At 38.4% G+C, this 22,152-nt stretch overlaps 1 protein-coding gene across 1 annotated transcript in view; it reads right to left on the bottom strand.

Moving 5' to 3' along the window:
• Positions 1-22,152, bottom strand: part of slc4a4a (solute carrier family 4 member 4a) — a gene marked incomplete at its 3' end in the record, with an annotated part of 88,075 nt that overhangs the window by 52,497 nt on the left and 13,426 nt on the right. The window contains exon 4 of the mRNA XM_079250776.1: positions 12,642-12,815. Coding sequence (XP_079106902.1) covers positions 12,642-12,815 — 174 coding nt within the window. The remainder of the gene's footprint in view (positions 1-12,641; positions 12,816-22,152) is intronic.

Raw genomic sequence — 22,152 nt, 5'->3', positions numbered from 1 at the left:
TAGTTTATCTCTATAAGTAACCTGCAGGCTGTTCTTTGTGTTGAGGATGAAAAGTACCCAAGTGGTGGTGTAACTTGTTTGGCTTCATACTTCATTATATTAGGAAATATTTTGGTACATGCAGAAGACTGTGGTCTGATTATTACCCACCAATGATTCTTATTATTACTGGTCAAGCAGGGACAGATATGCTCCATCATAGTTTGCTCTCTTTTTTTATTACTTGAAGTCTCTTTTACTGATTTATCATCATTTCCAATGAGTACTTTTACAAATTTATCCCATGTAAAAACTCCCAAGTTTTATTTGGCCTTGCCGCGCCCCCTTTGTGATAACTCTGGCCCCTCCCTGGGGGCCCACCCCCCAGTTTGGGAACCACTGGTTTAACTTAACTTTCATGGTTGAAATCTTGACACTACCACTTTTTCAACCAACTTTCTAATAAGCAGAGGCTGAATGACCTTTTTAACTTTACAGCCAATGGATGCTGATAATAAACAGGGTGGAAAAGGTTCCTAAAACTATCTCTAAGGTGCTTGGACATCAACCCATAGTCATACTGGGTACAGATAAAGGACATTCACAATGATGAAGGAGCAGTTGATCAGTAAAGAGCAGCGCTGGAGCGAGTTACATAACAGTGTGAGGTCACAACGAACTTGAGGTTACGTCTAAAGAATCTAAATGCCCCAAACTGGCGAACATCCATCAATCCATTGTGACCATGCTAGACAGCAACACCGTGCATGGCAGGACTGCACAGAGCAAACCTCTGGTCTCCAAGATCTCCAGCTAGTTAAAGCTCAGTTTACACTTTGTTGAAGATCATTTGGATAAAGTGTTGACATGATGTTTTGTGGACATTTAAAACCAGTTTAAAAAGGATTATATTTGCAGGCAGGATAGCACTGCTTTCCAGCAGTGATGGGTCTCTTTCACAAAGTGGTGGCAGTATTATGGTTCGGGCCAGTTTGGGTTCACACATAGCTGGACACTTAATAAGATGATATCTTCTGAACTATAAAAGTGCAGTTTTAATCAAGGCTTTTGAAAGAATATGGATGTAAAGGTCCTTAAAAGTGGAAATACGGAGCTTCTAAAAGTTACCTAAATAGTTTATTGCAAACATTTTTAGATTAAATGGACAGATATATGTCATATTTATTTGACATTCATTTATTTTATATATATATATATATATATATATATATATATATATATATATATATATATATATATATATATTAGGGTTGTGACGATATGCTTTTGTCCCAATACAATTCGATTCAGATTTTTTTGGGTGCCGATCCGATTTAAATTGTGATTCTGAAAATTCTTCGATATTTCTGATTTTTGTAGACTAAAACCTAAAAAAAAATTATAAAACTTCTTTGTGCTAGGAATTTCTCTTGATTTCGGTCAGGGGAAGACAACACGGTAGCCAGACCATCATCCTGCTACTACAATGCCTACGAAGACAAGTAAAAATATCAATAAAACCAATAGAAATACAAAAAATTTATAGTGGATTAATTTAATTTAATTGAAAAAAAAAATTAACAAAAAACAAAAAAAATCAATGTTAAAATTGTGAAACAAAGAAATCCTGATTTTTTATTCGATTTCATACCACTGATATACACACACACACATATTATATTATATATATATATATATATATATATATATATATATATATATATATATATATATATATATATATAGTATTTATTTATTTATTTTATTTTTTTACCATATTTATTCTAAAGCTCACAATATGGGACAATATTGACACTGTTTTTTAATATCACTTTCAATGAAACATCTGATCTGTCACAATGAGCATTTAAAGATGCTAACCTGTACTGCAGATTTTCCAGATGCTGCGTGTACTGTACATGCAATCTGGCAAAAAGCTCAGCTGGTAACAAGCACATTGTTGGTGTCAATGCAATACTGTCCTACTTGACCAGTTGCTAAGTGAAAGGTGGGAGGGTGGGTGAGGAGGGTTAGTGGGGTGAGGCTCAGTGCACAGTGAAAGCAAAGAGGGGTGAGAGCTAGCACGGAAAGGAGGGATAGAAATGAAAATCCCATCGTTCAAACAATTTCAAAGCACTGTGTGCTCTAGCCAAGAGCCATGGGCTTACAAAGAGGACTTTGTCCCAGCAGCAAAGGCTCATGGGATAGGGGACGGAGGAAGAATGCCTGCTGCCCAGCAGAAAGCTTAGTGTGACTGCCACTAAAGGCCTGTTCAGTCCCTCTCTTGACATGCATCCTACACAAATACCGTTCATCTCCTCTGCCCTTTCTGAAAATCTCAGCAAAGCAAAAATGATACAAGAGATCCACTGGTGTATTCATTGTTTGTAACCACACATGTAATGATAATGTAGCTGTATGTCATCTTATTTAACAGAACAAAAGTTCCCCTTGCCACGAAATGTGGCATTCAGTATGCAGGCCAGCATACTGAACACACAGGGAGGGAACAGGGATCGGGCTGAATGCAGAGTAACACCCCGAGGGTGGTTCACTGAGAGCACAGTTTATATACCCAGACCCTCTCGCTCTGGTATGTGATTGTGATAACTGAGGTGGGCAGCGTCTGATGAGAATGTAACAAATACCAGCTGAGAGGGGATAACCTGAAATAAAAAGGCACACTGGCCTGTCTGCAGGTATTCAGACTATTAAGTAACATTTCCTCTGTGCTCCTTATACTTCCACTGGAAACAGCTAAAGTTTGATTCTGTACTGCAACTATTGTCAACAGCAGGCAGATTCCCCTCAACAAAATATAAAAGTCAGAGTTTTGCTATAATTAAAAATATGGGGAGAAAAAAAATGATAAAAAATTGACCTTGAAATGAGAAGAGGAAGGGGGCCCAACAAAGAGACTTGAGGGACAACACATTTTGGTTATTTGATGTTTTTAAATCAGTTTCTACTCAGTGATAAACTAATAAAGATCAATTCAAAACAGTTAATTTATATTTGTTTTATATAAGGTTATTCACAGTGAGTCAGAATTATATCTTTTTTTTTTTTTTTTTTTAAAGTGATTTTATATCAAAGTGTATAAATGAGTCCAGGGGGCCGGTATCATGCAGGTTTTTGTTGTCTCCATGCTCCGACATACCTGACTGAAATTCACAAATAGTTTGAAACGAAGCTGCTGGATCCATTAGATTTGAATCAGGTGTGTTGGATCAGGGAAACAACCAAAACTTGCTGGATACCAGCCCTCGAGGACTGGAGTTGGACTAAGCTGTTAAGGAAGAAAGGAAATAAATAAATAAACAAACATTAACTATAAATTAATAATTAATTAAAAAAACATTATTATTATTATTAGTAGTAGTAGTAGTAGTAGTAGTAGTAGTAGTAGTAGTAGTATTAACAAATAATTTAATAAATATTAACTATTACTTAATAATTAATTTTAAAAAAGTTAAAATAATAAATAAGTAAATAAGTGATGATGATGATGATGGATGGATGGATGGATGGATGATAAATGAAAATCAAAATATTCAACAGAGAAAGAAAAATAGAGGAAATCAACATTGACAATACCTTTCTTTTTTTTTTTTAAATGGAAGAAAATAACAGGAGATCTACTCAAAAACTATCTAATGAGCCAAAACATGTTACCCAAATTCTGGAAAATCTCAATAAATTCCTTATATATGACATTACCTCGAGTAAGTCCCTCATTTCTTTCAATATTTTGACGATTGTCGATGAAGCAAAAAAGTCTTCAAAATTTATCTTAGCCTGGATGTAGAAATTGCTTTTATACAAACTTTTGGCACCCTCACTGGTTGCTAATAAATAAACTACATGTATGATCTATACACTGTTATTTGTATACTATATCATTTTTTTTTCCTTTTGTCTCTCTCACAACTTTTTGGGTGTGTAGCTATTTTTTACTTATTTATTTATTTTTATTCCAGGCAGTGGCATTTACAGAGGAGACATGCAAGTCTTATTTTTCCAACAATAAACTATTGTCCAGAAAAAGAAATTTAAAAAACAGTTTTGCCTGAACAGAAGTGGGAACAAAAAAATGTTTTTAATCCCACCCCATGTCTAAATCCACATTGCTTTTAATAACTTCACTGATATATACATTTTTTTTTCCCTGCAACTTTGGATTAAATTTATACTGGTCAGACAGGATCCAGTTGGTAATCAAAATAGTTTTGTTTGTTTTTTTCATTTGGGGTGTACGTTAAAAGCTGTAAACAATTTAACATTTTAAACACTTCCAAATTTTTCTGAAAAATGTGGTTTGTAAAAGAACAGCAGGTACAAAAGATTCTTAAATCTTAGATTGGTTTTAAGTCATTATTATCATAACAACATGACAAAAAATAGCTGCATTTTTCATTAAATATTGTTCAATTGATGGTAAGAAAATTATGCCCACTGGATGTCTCACTAAATGTTTTAAATGATGCCCATGGTGGAAGAAAACAGCAATATACAGCTAGTTCAACATATCCGACAAACTAGCAACGATGAGCTAATGTTTTATTCAATTTACTGTTGGGAATTAAAGATACTGGCTAATTGGTGTTAACTTTAGCTAAAAAGGTTTTCAAAATGCCCTACACTGATAGTTTGTAGCCAAAAATTAATCAAGAATAGTTGAATAAGGGCAAAAAGAACAAATAATATAACAGCCTTCAGTTAGCTAGCTAGCATTGTTAGTGTTAGCATTGTCGTGTGAAAGCTGCATTGCTCTAAAATGACAGCTTTTCAGGAATACCAGTCATATCTATGCTGACCTTTAAATGCATCTAATCAAATAAAAGTGTTCATAAATCTAAAGACTTCCTCCTAATGGTGAATCATGAACATAAAAGTGGAAATCTGTCCACAAAAGTCAAAGCATGTGCCCCTTGACTTTAGCAAATTAAACCTATTTCAGTCCAAGCAAAGTAATCTCTGTAATCCACTTTAAGAGAACATTTGATCCTGGTAGAAAAAGATGGGAAAAGGGATTGACAAAAACATGCTCATCAAAATGGAGAGGGGTCAAATAGCTGTACAGTGGATTCACATGTTGCCAAGAGGATGTACTCGCTCTCCCCACAGCGTCCATCTGACCAAACAAGAGGATTTGAGTCCAGACAGACAAGGGCCTTCCCCTGGGGGAAGCCATGTTTCCCAGAAAGAGCAACATGGAGCTGCAGAGTGAATAACAGCAGGACATTAGGTATACCGCGTGCCGATCAGTTTTTGCATGCCTGACAGATGGCTGCAGATCGGAGTTTTAGCTGCATAAACATTTAAAGGAAGAGCAGCCCTGGAAATGGATAAAAAATAGTACAAACTATACTTTTATTATTTCAGAAAAAGAGGAAAATATTCCATCAAAAAATAGAAAAATGAATCAGATTAATGAATTTAAAATACTTAACTTTACAATTGTGACTTTTATGCTTTTTAGGCTGGTTAATGTGGCTTTTTTTTTTTTTTTTTTAACTTAAATTGGCACTTTGGTCAACATTAGTTGTTTTTAAAGTGCCTTATAAATAAAGTTGTATTGTATTGTATAAATTGTGAGAAGGAAATAAAGAAAATGCCAAAATGTACTTGATTAAGTTGTCATAATCAATGTGAGCACCTGTATAAAAGCAGAGATTTTGTCAGTTTTGCTGGTCTGCAATATCAGGTGTGTTTTGAGGTAATACAGAAGAGGTAAAGACATCACATATGATCTCAGAAAAGACATGTTATAAAGACATTTCCAAACAGTCTGGAGTCCATTAAACTAGTGGAAAAACCTACATGACCAGAGAGGACATCCCAGCAAGTTCACCCTGAGGCTCCGAGAAACTGCAAAAACCCCCAAAGATGCAGCTCACACTCCACAGGCCTCAGTTAGCACATTAAATATTAACATTCATGGCAGTACAATTAAAGTGCGACCTGCTCTGATGGTTGCAGCAGAATGCTCCTGCTTTGTAAAAAGAACATCGTAGCATTACATGAAGTTATTGATGTACAAAACACTGGAAACATTGAAGGAGGAGTTTGTGTGGAGGCTAAAGAACACATGCATGTGTTCTGAGTCTGATGTATGATGTGGGTCGTATAAATAAAAATTATTGTCCAGCCATACCTATTAATCCATTTACAGTTAACATAAATATAAGTTTCTGTTGATGATCAAATATTACGTGAAAGGGAAAGTGACTGAAATGGCCCGTGTAAAATAAATGATGCAATCTCCTGAAACATGTTTATACCCAACATAAGAAAAGTCCACATGAATGTTTATAGTGTTTTATTCAATGTGCATTTCATTTTCACTTTTTGTTTCATGAGAGATTTTCCACAACACCAGTAGCATTTCCATTTAATCCACAGAAACCAGCAGACTGCTGACTGTTGACAAAATTCTAGTCTTCACATTTTCATCCAGCAAAGCCAAAGTTTCCATGAATATAGAAATAAGATGAAAGATAAAAGATATAAGATAAAAATATACAGGATATGAGAAAAGATTAAAAGATATAAAAGATATAAGATAAAAAGACAAGATAAAAGATATCATAAGATAAAAGAGATAAAAGATAAAAGATATAAGATATTTGATTAAAAAAAGATACAAGATAAAAGATGAAAGAGATACGATAAGATAAAAGAGCTCAGATAAGATAAAAGAGATAAGATAAGATAACCCTTTATTACTCCCCCACAGGAGAAATTGACGTCATTACAGCAGCGAGGGAAGTGTGATACACACATTGTAAAAAAATCTTTAAAAAAGGACATTCTAAAAAACAAAGTTTAAATGAGAACAGTAATGAAGGAATGGAACATTGAGAATAACAAGATAACGTGGTTTCAGTGCAGAATTATTATTGCACACCATGATCACATACATATGTATTTTACTGTGCCTGATTGTAAAGTCTGACAGCAGCTGGGAGGAAGGACCTGCGGTCGCGCTTCCTCACACAGCGTGGGTAGAGCAGCCTGTTGCTAAATGAGCTTCACAGTGCTGCGACTGGAAACAAATGGACACCGGGCTTAGAATATCACGTGCATATGAAAGTTTACGCACGGAAAGCTGAAGGTGCACCTAATGTTTCACTGCAATGTGCAACTGTGCAAGAATGGATACAGGCGGTAACTTCTGTTACTTTCTGACTGTCGCTATAATAAGTACTCAGACGCTTCTAGTGATTTGCATTTTAGAGTTTAAATGCTTTTTTTTTATCCATTTTGGATTATGGAGATCTGTTGTACATAAACGCTTAAGCTGAATGCCTGAGAAAGCTTGACGCTGTTTATCGTGCTTCTCTGAGATTTATTACAAACTGTGGAGCCCTGACCGTCACTGTGAACTGTATTCTCCAGTGGGTTGGCCTTCTTTGTCCACCAGGAGGTTGGGACACTGGTCCACTTTCATTTATCAGGCCATGCTTGGACTATTGCCCTTTTATATTTGTAACTTAGTCACACAGAGAAATGTCGATTCATATGGCTTAGGATCCAACAACTGTCTGCTGCTCTCTGTACCATTTGCCTGCACTGAACTGGGGAAAAAGGCCTTTGCTTTCTCTGCCTTCTACATGGAACATGATGCAAAAGGATTGGAAACTACCAAAACTTATTTAATTAAATGACTTTAAATGCAGATTGAGAGCACCTGAGACCGCCTCCTGAATCTGTAGCTGTTTTTTTTCATTTGTAAGCAATTGTAATTGTGACGTTGCTGTAATTGATACTTTTTGCTGCCTCTCGGCTAGGACTCCCTTGAAAAAGAGGTTTTTTAACCTCAGTGGGTTTTTCCTGGTTAAATAAAGGAAATAAATGTTAAAAAATTATTTAATTATTGCCTAAATTTATTTCATCACACAGTCACACATTTTTTACCTCCCTGAAGTCCTGAAGGAAAGGGAGAAGGAAAAGAAGGACAAGGACAAGGAGAAGAAGGAGCAAGAGAAGGAGAAGGAGAAGAAAAAGGACAAGGAGAAGGAGAAGAAGGAGGAAAAGGAGAAGAAGGAGAAGGAAAGGGAGAAGGAGAAGAAGGAGGAAAAGGAGAAGAAGGAGAAGGAGAAGGAAAGGGAGAAGGAGAAGGAGAAGAAGGAGGAAAAGGAGAAGAAGGAGAAGGAAAGGGAGAAGGAGGAGAAGGAGGAAAAGAAGAAGGATCAGGAGAAGAGGGAGAAGGAGAAGAAGAAGAAGGATCAGGAGAAGAGGGAGAAGGAGAAGTAGGAGAAGGAGGAAAAGGAGAAGAAGGAGAAGGAAAGGGAGAAAGAGGAGGAGAAGAAGGAGAAGGAGGAGAAGAATAATACTATGGCTGTTTTCTTCTCAGCTTGTTCGTCTGAAGCGGTCGCCACAGCGAATCATCCTCCGGGTGAACAGACTCATGTTTTACGCCAGATGTCCTCCTGATGCAACCCTCTGCATCGATCCGGGTCTGGGACCAGCCTTCACAGAACAACCAGGTCCCGTTGGAGCTGCTCGAACTGTAGACCGTCAGGTCACACAACAAGCGGCTCTACCACCTGAGCCACTGCCGCCCGTTAAAATGGACATGAATGAATTCTAATTAAGCGTCTAACTTCTACAGGTATCAAAGACCTGCAGACTTTGATGCAGTAGTTTGTGGCTGCAATCATTTAGTCATGTGGTAAGGGTCAAAGGTTGAGTTGACTTCCTAAAGTTCAAACCTAACCTAACTTAATTTCCAAAATGGAATAAATAAAGTAAAAAGTACTATTATAATTAAAAAAATATACTGTTACTGTGCAGAATGAAGGAGTATGACAGAGAAACTGCTTTTACTCGACCGAAAAGTAAATAAACAATGACTGCTACGAGACGGAAAATGTCAGAATACGCCGCACTATTTCCCAACAACTGGGAAGGCCAAACTTCCCCATCGTGTCCTCGTGTAGACCAGTACCGCAGCCGAAATAAAGGAACATCTCTCAACATCATTAAAACAGTTTCAGTTCATCGTGCTTCATGACTATCAGCAGCGACAACCAGATGGCGGGACTGTAATCTATCGTCCTCCTGAAAATCCCCTCATCGAGTGGCGTGTTTCCACTTTAACCTCCAGTTCTGGCATCAGTCAGGCTTCTCGTCCTGCTGCCGTGCAAAATTCTCTCATTTAGTAGGAACAACGGCGGTCCATGACAGAAGGACGTCTTTTTCTCAGAGGGATTGTCACGCTAAATGTTGTGGAACGTTTGCTAGAAGCAGTCTCACAAAAACGTTTCAAGTTTCCTTCAAAGGTGTGAAAATACGCCGAACTACAATAACGTATCGATTCAGTGATCAATGATCAAATGCCAATAATCTGCAGAATTGTTTGTTTGCCATGTTGGAATAACAAAAACGTCTTATTTCATGTTCGTGAGGAAGACGTCGGCAAGCAGTGTGGGAATTATATCCTGCTTTAAAAGGCAGAGTATGTCAGATTTCAAGGAGATTCTTTCCACCACCAGGTGGCAAACACCAGGTCGTGAGCAAAACCACAAAACTGCTACCTCCACAAACCACCACAGGTTGGCAGTAAAGAGCAAAACTCCCCCCTCACCCCTCCTCCTTGCAGCTCCAATGAGGGCAGGAATCGCTTGTGAGCTCTAGCTTGGAGCCGCTCTGCAATGAATGGGCTTATACTCCCCCTACTGGTGGAAAAAAAGTACTTTTTTTTTTACTGGTCAGAAAACATTCAAGAAGGGTCTTTGTCATTAATTAAACTTGTAATTTAATAACGCATCAAATATGGACAGACTGGAACCTACATGTTTAGAAAACTATCTAATTGGGATTGTAGTTATTTTATTAGTTAATTTATTTTGAAAAAATTGAAAATCTTACATACTCCACCTTTAATGGCTACGGTTACATGGTGGTTTTTAATTCAGAATTAATAATTCGGAATAAAATAATTCGGAATTCACTTAATTCTCTTACGAGTTTAAATAAAAATAACAATTCTGATTAAACGTTTAATGAAACACGTCTTCACTTAATTCCTCTTTAGAGCGGCGGGTTGGGAAGGGTTCTGATTGGACAGAGGGTGCACGTGACGTATGACGTTTACCAGAAATAAACAAAGTTGGCTCCCTGCTTCTCGTCTTTCCAGTCGTAACTTGTAAAAACTACATAATAAGTACCAGTTTCGCTGCTATTTTTATTATAAATGTGAAGTAGCAGCTCAACACCAGCATACTACTTCACTTTCTGCAGCAACTGAGAAGGAGAAGAAAGATAGACCACCGAACACGGGAGGCAAAACAACGCACGTCATCGGGACAGGACAAGGTAACGAGCATGCTCAGAACGACCGGAGTTAACTTAGAGCAGAATGAAGGTTTACATGACAGAGGAATTAAATAGTTCGGAATTAAAATTCGAATAAACCAGACACTTACGTGGGAATTAAGTTTAATTCTGACTAGAAATTAACATTAGGAAATAAATGTTTACATGGTCGTTTTTCACCAGTTTAAAGTGGAATTAACTTTTATTCGGAATTAAACAGGAATTAAAACTCCCATGTAAACACACTGATTGTCTAAATAAGACATTTTTTCTCTTTCATTTCAAAGAATAAATTATTTTCATATACTGGTATGATACTGGGCGCTGAACCCTGTTGTGGCAGAACTGGTGATATGAGGAGGAACCAGCAGGCTGGAGGTACAGGAGGAGTCAGCAGGAGGTTAATGGATTAAAATAAAACATAATAATTGTTTATAATCAGTCTGCCTTATAGAGGCGTGTTTTAAATTATTGATTTTAGCAACAGTTTTGTCATATTTTATTAGATTTATTGAACGATTTTATGGTGTCCATGAGGAGTCGACATCAAAACTTTCCTCCAGGATTAATAAAGTTTCTGATCTTCTACCAGACAGACAGACAGACAGATGCATCGTGGTTTGACACAATCAGCTGGTTTCTCTCTCAGCCAGGCTATTGATTATGAATTGGCTTGAAGTGACGTGTCTGTAAAGCGTCCTGACATGACACTGCTGTGAAGATACTTGCTGTGACAGATACTTTTAATTTCCCCCATCAGGATAAATATAGTTGGGTTTTTTTATTCAGTTCATATATTGAAACTGATGTGATTTAGTAAACCGACTTTGTGTTTTACACCTGTAGTTTTATCTGGAACTCTCTTCTCTAACTGGTATCGCTGCAGTCGATCCGATTAGCCACGGTAAACAATACATCCAGCCTCGTACTGAGCAGCACCTGGTTCATCCAGAAGCTTTTTTTTTTTTTGGTTTCATGAATTTTTCTTCTGCTGCTTCTGCTTGAAAAGGCCTCAACAACGTCAGAACGTTGCACAGAGGAAATCTATTTTAACAAGTTTACTTCCAGACTTAAGAACGGAATAAAGATAAATCAGGTCTGCACTCACTTTTAGTCCTGTAATTTTTCTGTGTGGGTGGAAAACCGTAGTTTTGATTAAATGTCTTGAGAATGCTCTTAATTCAGACTGAATTTTATTGACAGCCTTGAATGCATTTTACTTCATTTTACATTTTGATGTATATATATGTATTTGTATTTTGTATATAAAAGGCACATATGTGTAACTTTTAATTAGTTTTAAGTGTATTCTTTCTTATTGTGTCAAAGCCCAACTAGGGACGGGCATTGAAAATTAGCCTTGGCTAAAATGCTGCAGTATGTGCCATCATTCATGGAGCCTACTTCTCCCTATCAAATAAGAATAAAATAAAATAAAATATAAATAAAAATATAAATAAAAACAAATTAAATTAAATTAAATTTAAAATCAAAATCAAAATCAAAATCAAAATTAAAATTAAAATTAAAATAAATAAAATAAATTCCAAGGGGGCTTATGTTTTGATGCAGAAGTAAAAAAAATCTTATTATATCATCTTGTTGAATCTTATTCATGCTTTTCCTTTTAAAGAGTCGGACATGGATTTAACAACTTTTAGCAGCAAATGCTGCAACCAGATGTGTCAACAGGAGCAATTTGCTGCCGTAAACATGCTTTGTACCACGTCAGATTGTCACGCTCCACGTCCTGGAGTGAAACCGGAAAAGCCAGAGCACTCGAGTCAGACGTCACTTGTAAACGACAGTGGATGAAGACAGACAGACAGACAGAGTGATTACCAACAAGCTGCTGCGGTGTCAGTCTGACTCACTTGCAGAGCTCCATGAACCACAGCTCACCTGCACACCACCATCACTTAACATGACAAATAAAAATCACTGGACATCTAAAATAAGTTTAAATAAAACATAACTCTCCTCTTCACACGCCAAGTCTCTTCTACACCTTGTTTAAGCTTCCATTTCTGCTGCTTCTTCTAGTTTTCCTGAAAACCTTCTGTGCATCCTCCACATACAGACTGAACCCAGCACGAAGACCTAACAACAGACTCCTCTCCGCTCCACTGTGGCTTTACTGCCGATGAAAACTCACTCTGCTCTGCTGAAACAAACTTGTCACTCAGAAACTATTTCTGGCCACAGAGTGGACTCAGCAACTTTGTAGGGGGGAGGGTCACGGAGAGTTACAGGGGCTTTTTCTGGATACAGAGAGCCGCCTTCAGCGAGGACGGACATGAAACCTAATCGGCCTTGACAGTGAGTCCATCAGAACTTACTGAGAGGTTTGAGGATGCTGTTGCTGGCCTCATCGTTGTTTTCTGTGTCCGACTTGTCAGAGACGTTCTCCGTCAACCTCTCCTTTCTGTCCTTCTGGCTGGTTCTCCGGCGGTGACGCCTCCGACGCCGAGAGCTCTTGGGCACACGCACGCCGATGTAGATGGTGTGGTGACCTGCAAAAGGGGAAAAAAACAAAAGGGGGAGATGAACTCTGACACATGACGTCATGACAACGATGACGCAACCGGTGAGCTTCACAGCTGACTTCCTGAAAATGACCATGATGCATCATTAGGAACGTCAACAGGAGCGGTACGGGCTGCACAACCCCGACCTACGCGTGACCACTTCTCAGCTCATTTCAAGAATCAACGCGGCCCACAACAGACCGGAGACGGCGTAGCAGAGGTCGCAGTACGCTGTCAAAACAAATACATGGGACAGAAAAAGAAGTATCACGTAACAGCGAAGACGCCACGTCTGTCTGCACGAGCACATGCCTCCCATACGTGTTGACATAACAGCAACGGAACACGGCGCTTTGTTGCACGGTCGGGTGCCTGAGCATCACAGACAACCAGACTGTTCATACTGCCGAGATGGAGGATGGATATCAAGTGGAAATGTGTAAATATCAGAAACGAGGCATCGTAGTTCAGGACAGGATGATTCTCAGGACTCACTGTCCTGCAGGTTTTAGATGTTTCCCGCTCCAAGACACCTCATTCGAATCAAATGGCTCCAACAGCTTAACATCTGCACTGTTCTGGTCACTTCGCCGGTGCAGTGACAATAAATCTGATTCTGATGGCAAATTAAAGATGTGAGTCTGAGATCCCCATTTTAGGGAGATTATATCATCCATCCGTCCATTTTCCTAACTTGTTCCAACTCAGCGTTGCAGAGAAGCTGGAGTCTGTCCCAGAGGCAGGGTGGGGCTGCTCCATTATGACAAAAATTATAATCATGATTATTCTGACTGAAATTGAGATCTCGATTATTTAACACAATTATCCAGTATTTTTAAACAACGCTGCGCGTCGTGGTGTTCTAGACTCCGTGTCGTGCATTATAACAGTCTAATGTACGGTTCCGAGTTGTTTAATCCGCTTTTACCGCTTCTATAGGAACTATTTTACGTTGGCCTGGATGTACGTTTTATACCAAACAACCGCTGTCAGGCTGCAGCGCGTTTCTCTCATTCACCTGTTAAAAGACGGCTGATCTGAACCAGCTGGTTAATGCGTTGCTATGGTAACGCCCCGTAACGGAGGGATATTACAGTGTTTAACTCGTCGAACTATGTTTAGGAAAATAATGCAGCCAGTTGTCACTGACAATGGTATAAACTATGTTTAGGTGAACTTCCACAACCTACTGCAGTTATTCTACATTGACCTGCAGCCGGAGCCGACTGAGACTGGCCGCCTGGGAGTGCTTTAGGACGGGAGAGGCTCCCGCTGCTCCTTCCTTACAGTAACTGCAGAACAATATGTGCCTTCAAATCAGTCGCCAAAACACCAGAAAAGTCTCTAATAACTCCAGTAAAAGCTGCTAGATTTGTCGCTTTTAACAAAAAAGCCTCCAGATTTAGTGAGAAAGTCTCCAAGTTGGCAACAGTGTCTGAATGAAAGCAAAGCGGCTGTGGGAGGAGTTTACAGCACAGCGCTGCAACGCCAGAGACGCTCGATTAGCAGCTGAAGACAGCAGGAGAGGAAACTGCAAAGAGAAAAATAATCACACCCTTTTACTTTTATCATCGTTGAAAACCCAGATCGTAATTGAGATTAAAATCCGATTAATCGCCCGGCTCTGAGGCAGGGTGCACCCTGGACAGGTCGCCAGTCCATCCCAGGGAGATTATACTAAGGAAACATATTAATTTTTAGGATTTTTATTTTACAGATCATGATTTTTATCCCGTCTTTTCACATTTTTATCAAAAGTCTCATGTTTATTCATAAACTTCCTGCATAAACTGCATCCTAGTCAGGCATTGTAGAAGCCAAACAGGCCTAATATCTGCAAATGAAAGCCTTTTACTGGTTTCCACTGGGGTTTTGGATCATTATCCATCTCTGAGGGAAAATAGCTTTATTTTCCAAACAAATTCTGCTTCTTGCTTCTAAAGCATGGTGTTGTTTTCTGTAAACCATTCCTTGACCATTTTACCTCCATGCTGAGTGTCATCCTGCTGGAAGGTCAAACGGCCTAAAGTGGACGGATGTTTTCCTACGGTCTTAAACTAGTGCAGCACTCTTCTCTAGGGATCATCCTGGGTCTGACAAGGAAGGTCAAGGACACCCTGATGAACCTGAGAAATCCTGCCACCAAACTGGTACCACAGTGGTGACTGGACGAGACGATCCCACTTCACCAGATTAGAGTTTGTTTTTTTTTTAATTGAGACATCTGTGTATGAAAATGCGCCGTGACGGGACGGCGAGCTGTCCAGGGTGTGCCTTTCCTCTCACCCAATGATAGCTGGGATAGACTCCAGCTTCTCCGCGACCCTTCATCGGACTCTTCGCTTCGGAAAATGAATAAATGAATAAATGAGCATCAAAATGTGCCGAAGAAAGAGCAGCATTTAACTGTAAGGACACCATGAACGTGAACGATGGTTGTAGCCCCAAACATTTTCAGCCCCGACCCCCAAGACAACCCGTTGGTGTTAGCTGCCCCGACCTCCACACAACGGCTGAGTGATGAGTAGTGTGACAACGGGCAGCATCCTGTACACGTAAAGTGTGGTGGAAATTATGCACATAGGGTGGTTTTAATGTTACTCCTTTATTAAGCTTCTTTTATGTAGTACAAAATATATATTCTGCATAGTTTAGAGTAGTTCAGAGAGCTTACTACTTCATAATTGTGATTTTTTTCATCATTAAAGAGGATAAAGTGGGTTTTGGTGGATTCAGTTCACCGCGGTGACAAACCACCTACAGGCCCAGAATCAGCTTTTCTGACCCAGATGAGGCCAAATCAAGTTTTTAAAGACACATTTAATAACTTGGTTATTTATGCATTAATCTGTTAAATATTTAAGATGCTAATTTCACAGATTTATCTGCATTAATGGTTTATTTTGACAGAACTGGATAAATAATCCATAAATTGTTTGAGAAATATAGGCTTTATATTTCTTTGCAATTATCTGGTGACCACCTGAAATTATTTTGCGACCCTTATGGAGGCCCCACACCCTACTTTGAGAACCCTTGTCCCAGCTTGTGGGTGCAGCAGGGCTGACCCGTTAGCTGTGGACCTCAGGGTTCTTTTATACTGAACACACGGGAAGCAAAAGTCCAGAAACCAGTTCTTCTTTTGGTCGTTTTAATGATTAAAAAAAAAAAAAATTACACAAAGAAACTTGAATCCAGACCTTTCTACAAACAAAATTAAAAGCATGTTGCTCCAAGATCCAGTGGTTCTGATCTTCTTTTCTTTTGTTTATTATAGACCGAGTCTGACAGCCAAACAAAATTTAGCAACCTGCACGTTACCAGTCATTTTCCTGCAACACAGAACTTCAACATTTAAACATAAAATATCACAAAGCTATGATAACTGAAGATTAAATAAAGAAAAATGGCTACAACACTGCTAAATAAAGTTTGTTAGGAAGAAGACGAAATTAAAACTCTGGAGGAAAAGAAGCAAATCTGCAGAAGGTTTGTCTTGTAAGTGTTGGAGTTTGATTTATAATATCTAGTCAAGTTCATTATTATATAAAAAATAAAATTACATTTCATTGTTAGAGAGGCCCAAACAGGGTCTAGAGGTAAATCCCATCCAGAAGGGAGCGAAACAGCAGCGTGATGGCAAGATAACTTCCATAGAAGTTCACTAGAGGCCTGAAGAAAGTCAGTTAGCATTGACAGAAAGCTGACTTTTTATTACAAATAAAACAAAAAAAAATTAAAGCTAGAAATAGTTTAAATGGATCTTTGTTTCCAACAGCATCTTTTTGTTGGTTATCACTTTAATTCACTTTCAGCCAGAGGAGAAATATTAATTTAATCAATTTAATCCATTAAACTAATAAAAACCTGAAATAATTAAAAGAAATATTCAATTAAAACAGTAAATAAAATTGTAATTTATCAGTTTTGAATGATTATACAGACACAGAAGACATGGATTAAATAAAGCACCTCACGCTACATTAAACACATTTTGATATCAAACATTCAAAACGTAAATTCAATGTTATCATCGTCTCACTGCTTCTGTTTAATTATGCAGTCAAGTCTGAATTTACGTTGCATGGATTTATTTAAAAAGATAAGACCATCTTTTACCTGATTATCAAGAATTTTTAACCCCTTGAGTACCACGTTTCTCTGCAGCCACGTCTATTTAACTATTTTCTGGTCATATTAAAGGGATCACTGATGATATCTGTTACAATATCTAAAAATTAGTATACAGTTGTGCTCATATTCATTCATATCCTTTCATTAAAGAAGGAAAAAAACAGCTGCATGTAAAATAAGCTGAAATTGACTAAAGTAATAAATAAAAATTTTATGAAAATCATTATTTTCTAATTCTGGTTCAATTGAAATATTTTTTTTTAAAGCAAACAAATCAGATAATTTATTACATGTTACATCTGTCATAAAGTAATATTTAGTTGAACAATCCTTTAATGTTTCCGCTCCAGTCAGGTGTTTTCTGTTCCTCTCAGTCAGACTTCTGCACCTGTTGACAGGTATTTTGTCCCACTGTTCAACAGAAAAGTCTCTAATTTGTCCAGGACACATTTGTTTCTTTGTTTTTTCCTTTCTTCAACTCAATTAAATAAAAAAAAACAGTGTCTTATATTGCTAAATTATATTTATGCAAATTTTTAGTTATTGCTTCTTTTTTAAGTCTCCAGTTATTTGAGTGAATGTTATTTGTTGTAAATTCAGCCTTTTCTTTAAAGAAAGGGGATGAATACATATGAGCACAACATTATGTATTAATGATGATGAATGAATATAAAACCTTTCAGGATTTGCATTATGCCGCTGTAGCTCTGAACTTCTATCACATCATGATGCAAAATGTTAAGATCATCTCTGATAATGTGAAAAAGAGACCAATTAAAGAGGCTTTAGTGCAACATTTCAGGAGAGGTCTCCCATTTGGAACAACTGGGGGTCTCAGGATGTAAAAGGTTAAATCAGCTCTGAATGATCAGAACCTCTGAATCAATAAACAAATAACTTTAAATGCTTTTGACCCAGTTTTAAACCATTAGACTTGTACTGGGACACAAATAAATGGTTCCCTTCTCGTACGTGTGTGGTCTGTCAGCTGATTCGGGATCAAAGTTCGCAGCAAAAGGTGAAACTGGGCCGTAGACAACAGTTTGCAAAGTATTCCAGTGTTTTATATAATGATGAAAATGATTAAATCCTCTCGTGCTGGTGGAACAAAAGGCTGGATGAGAGTCAAATGTCTCCTTTCAGATCAGGTCGGGTAAAGCTGAGCCAAGCACTGTGACCCACAGGAAGCGGTTGAACCCCCTCAACACAACAAACAATGATCTCTCTGCAAACACAACAACTTTCATTATTCAGCCCAACCACAATGCCTTGTTCTGATGCGTTTTGGGTTTTTTCTCCTTTTAAAGGGTTCATCTAAATTCACTGACACCAGCTTCTCACCACAACAAGGAAACACTGAGCATCAAAGACGAGGAAGATCCAGAAAGGTTTAAAGCATCTCATATGAGGGAGAATAAAACCCGCCGTCGGGGCCAGATGCACGTGGTGAATAAATACAGGGAGGCAAGAAGAAATGGAGGGAGAAAGAAATAGTTGGAGACAGAGCCAGCATTATCCACACCTGAGCTGCAGCTCAGCACGCTTTTGGTTCAACAAAGACGGCACCTGTCCCGTGTTAATGAGACAACATGAAAAAAGGTCAGCTATGCACTGCTGAAGCCAGACCAGCGTCTTCTGCCGAAGCTGCAGCTCCAACCTGGATGCAATCCCTCGAAGAAACTGAAACAAGCTCGGAGTTCATGCAAGTTCAGTCAGAAAGCGGCTGAACATCTCCGTCTAACACAACAAGATGATGAAAGGTCTAATCTGAAAGAGGTGTGGGTCACTTTTCCAAGTCCATCCAGCTGGGTTTGTTATTCCTAAAGGCCACACTGCAAAAACTGAAATCTAAGATTAAAAATCTTAAACTGAGTACACAAATGCTTTTTTTTTTTTTTTAAAGGTAAGTAAATTCTTAGTTTTTTATGACAGAGCATTCCAAATATTCTTCTTCTGTTGGCAGATAATTTATCTTATTTTAAGCAACATTAACCTAATTTTTGTATATTTTTTTCTTGGTTTTTAAGGCTTTTTTTTGCAGTTTTTGCTGTGCACTAAATTCACTGATTCTCAAACATCTCCTTCATGTTAAAGTAAGAAACTCTCACAGGCAGAGTGCAGTTTTAGATGCTCCAACACGCCTAATTCTAATCAAATGTCGCTCCTCAGCAGCTTGTTGTCAAGTTCTGCTCATGCAGGTTTACTGGTTTCAGGTGTGCTGAAGCGAGAAACATCTATCTTGCAGGACAGGTTTCATCTTTTCCAAAAGAGGAATTTTAAATAAGTTTTTTTATGATGTAGAGCAGTGTTTTTCAACCTTTTTTGAGCCAAGGCACTTTTTTTTTCTTTGAAAACTCACAAGGCACATCACAAACCAAAATGGTTTTTTTATTATTATTATTTAAAAGTCCATATTATTATTATAAAGTCCATCTTGTCAAAGCCTCTTGAATAGAAATCAGATAAACACAAGAAGAAGACATTTTATTATCTTTCACTGGGGCCTGTTTGGAGGAACCCAGAGCTGCTTTTTAGACCAATCAGGTAAAATTGGATAATTTCTCAGGGCACACTGGTGAGCCACGGCACAGGGGTTGAAAAACACTGATGTAGATTATTAGATGTCAGTAATTTAAATGTAGGAATTCTTTCACCACAAAAACGTGAAATTGCAGATATTAGTCTGTAAATGCAGCACTTTCCTTTGTTTTACTGGTAAAGTTTAGTTGATTGAAATGTCTTATGCCTACACTGTTACCAGTATAGACTGGTAACACTGGTTCCACTAAATTTTAATTTGAAATCCAATACAAAGCAACTTTTATACGCTTCATTACTTTTTTCTGTTGCTTTTTCAGTCCATTTCGTCTTCAGAGGAATCTTTTTCTTGGGTGAGCCACTTCACACTGACCTATGAATCAGTCAAGCATAAATAGACTCTAAGCTTAAAGGATGAACTGGTGTTATGTCAACACACAACAGACTAAAGCAAAGAACCGACTCTAAACTGGATCTTCACTTTGTTACAAGCAGCCTGTCAGAATGATGTCATTTCTTCAGTCACATCTAAAGCAAAAAAAAAAACTGTTTGATAGACACTTTATTAGTGAAGCAACTATTTGATTCCTAAAGAAAATACCAAGAGAGAAAGCATCTGAACAGCATGTGAAGATGACATGAGACGCAGCTGAACCTCACTGTCCACTCATCAGAAATGGTCTCCATGAAAGGGGGGGGGGGGGGGGGGGGGGGCGGGCTGAGGTATGCCAAATGCCACAAGACCTAGACTGATGGATCCTCCCAAGAGCCCAAACTTCAGCTTTATTGAAGGGGATCATCTTGACAGACAATGGAACAAAAACAGTTTTGCAAAGTCCTTCAAGAAGCCTGGAGAACTACTCCTGAAGACTACTTAGGAAAGATTTAGCCAGTATTAAAGAGCCTAGACCAAATATTCACTGAAAAGCTCATTAAAAATGTACAAATTCTGTTTTTGCTTAATATATTTCCTTGAACACTTTTGCACATCTCTGCATAAATCTCTGTATGTTTGCTGTTTTACTGGTATCTATGGAAACGCTAGTTTCCAGTGGGTTTGTGCATTACTTGGATCATCACTGCTGCAGGTTGTGTAGTTTATTACGAGCAAAGTGGGTCAAAAAAAATAAAAAATTTACAAGATAACAAGCAGGTTTATTGGAAAAGCCAACAAAAAGATGCCTGACTGTAACGATAATAGAAAGAACAGGGACAGCAGCAGGAAGAGCTAACAAACATAAAATAAAGAGGAGAACATGAAAAAAAATGGGAGAGAGAATAAAGGAGAGTGATGAAAGAGAAGGAATGAAAAATAGTTGAGTCAAGGGACTGGAAAGGAAGATTTGCACCCTGCCAGAGCAGCTTTGTGAAACTACTTCCTGTTCTTTTTTTAGGGGATGGAAGACGACGTTCTTTTGGAGCTGCCTGCTCTGAATGCGGTGAAATCCTTGTGTTTTCGGGGAGGTTTGTTTAGTTCAGTAGATTTCTGAGGAGAGGCAACGCTACCGCCAGTTCCCTTAGAAACAACGGCTGAAACCAGAGGGGAGGATGGCAACGCGCCACGCTGCACCAGCTGCATGCTAATGGCTGAAAGGCCTTTAACAGATACAGTTAAATCAGAAGAGACACATGTCCACCGACTGTACGGCTGCTTTACAGGAACAAATAATGCCTTTCTGAACCGGATGTGCCTTGAAAGAAAGACAGGAATTACTCAGACTGTTACAAAACCAGAGTGTCGTTATTTCATGTGATCTGATTTCTCCTCATGTCAGCAGTTTACAATGAAAAAAAAAAAATCTAACTAAAAATGATTAAAAAGTGGTTAAAACTACCGTGAGCACTTGAACTGTCTGCGTTTCCATGACCCAATGTGAATGTGTAAAAACCTAAATATGGCAATAAAAATCTGGAAACACCTTTTAAACATTACTAAGTTTCTACGCTCTCATGAGATGGTTTTTCCAGATGAGTCGACATAAAAGTATCGCAAAAAGTGTCATAGATGCATTTATACATCACCAGTTCATGTCAAGTAAGGATGGATGGATGGATAATAGGTGGAGGGATGATGGATGGATGGATGGATGGATGGATGAATGGATGAATAGATGTTGAATGGATTGATGATGGATGGATGGATAATAGATGGATGGATGATAGATTGATGATGGATGGATTATGGATGGATGGATGGATGGATTGATGAATGGATGGATGGATGGATGATAGATTGATGATGGATGGATGGATGAATGGATGGATGGACGCGCTGACGTTGCGGTAACGTATTGTGTCATTTCCTGTTTCCCTAGCGTGTGTCACTGCGGATTGCTACGAGCCGTTGGCTCCTTTAACTTCTTTCTAACTTCTATCTATTGTTAACCAACCACTCACTTTGGCGCACAATATCTTCCCAAACCACTGTTCTATATATTGCATTTATTTTTGGGATCTTTGGCTTTCTGTTTACTGACTTAAACAGCTCAAGCACTCAGTTTTAGCATGGCTGCTAGCTCTCTTCCCACACCCCGGTCCCCTGCCTTTTCTTGCTCGGTGTGTCTGATGTTTAGCTACTCCTCCGCCTCCTTTAGTGATAACGGTAGGTGTATTAAGTGTAGCAGCTTGGCAGCTTTGGAGGCGAGGCTCT

Source organism: Telmatherina bonti (genome assembly GCF_933228915.1).
Source record: "Telmatherina bonti genome assembly, chromosome: 13".
Lineage (NCBI taxonomy): Eukaryota > Metazoa > Chordata > Actinopteri > Atheriniformes > Telmatherinidae > Telmatherina > Telmatherina bonti.
The sequence above is the reverse complement of the archived record's forward strand: the minus strand, read 5'-3'. Positions and strand labels throughout refer to the sequence as shown.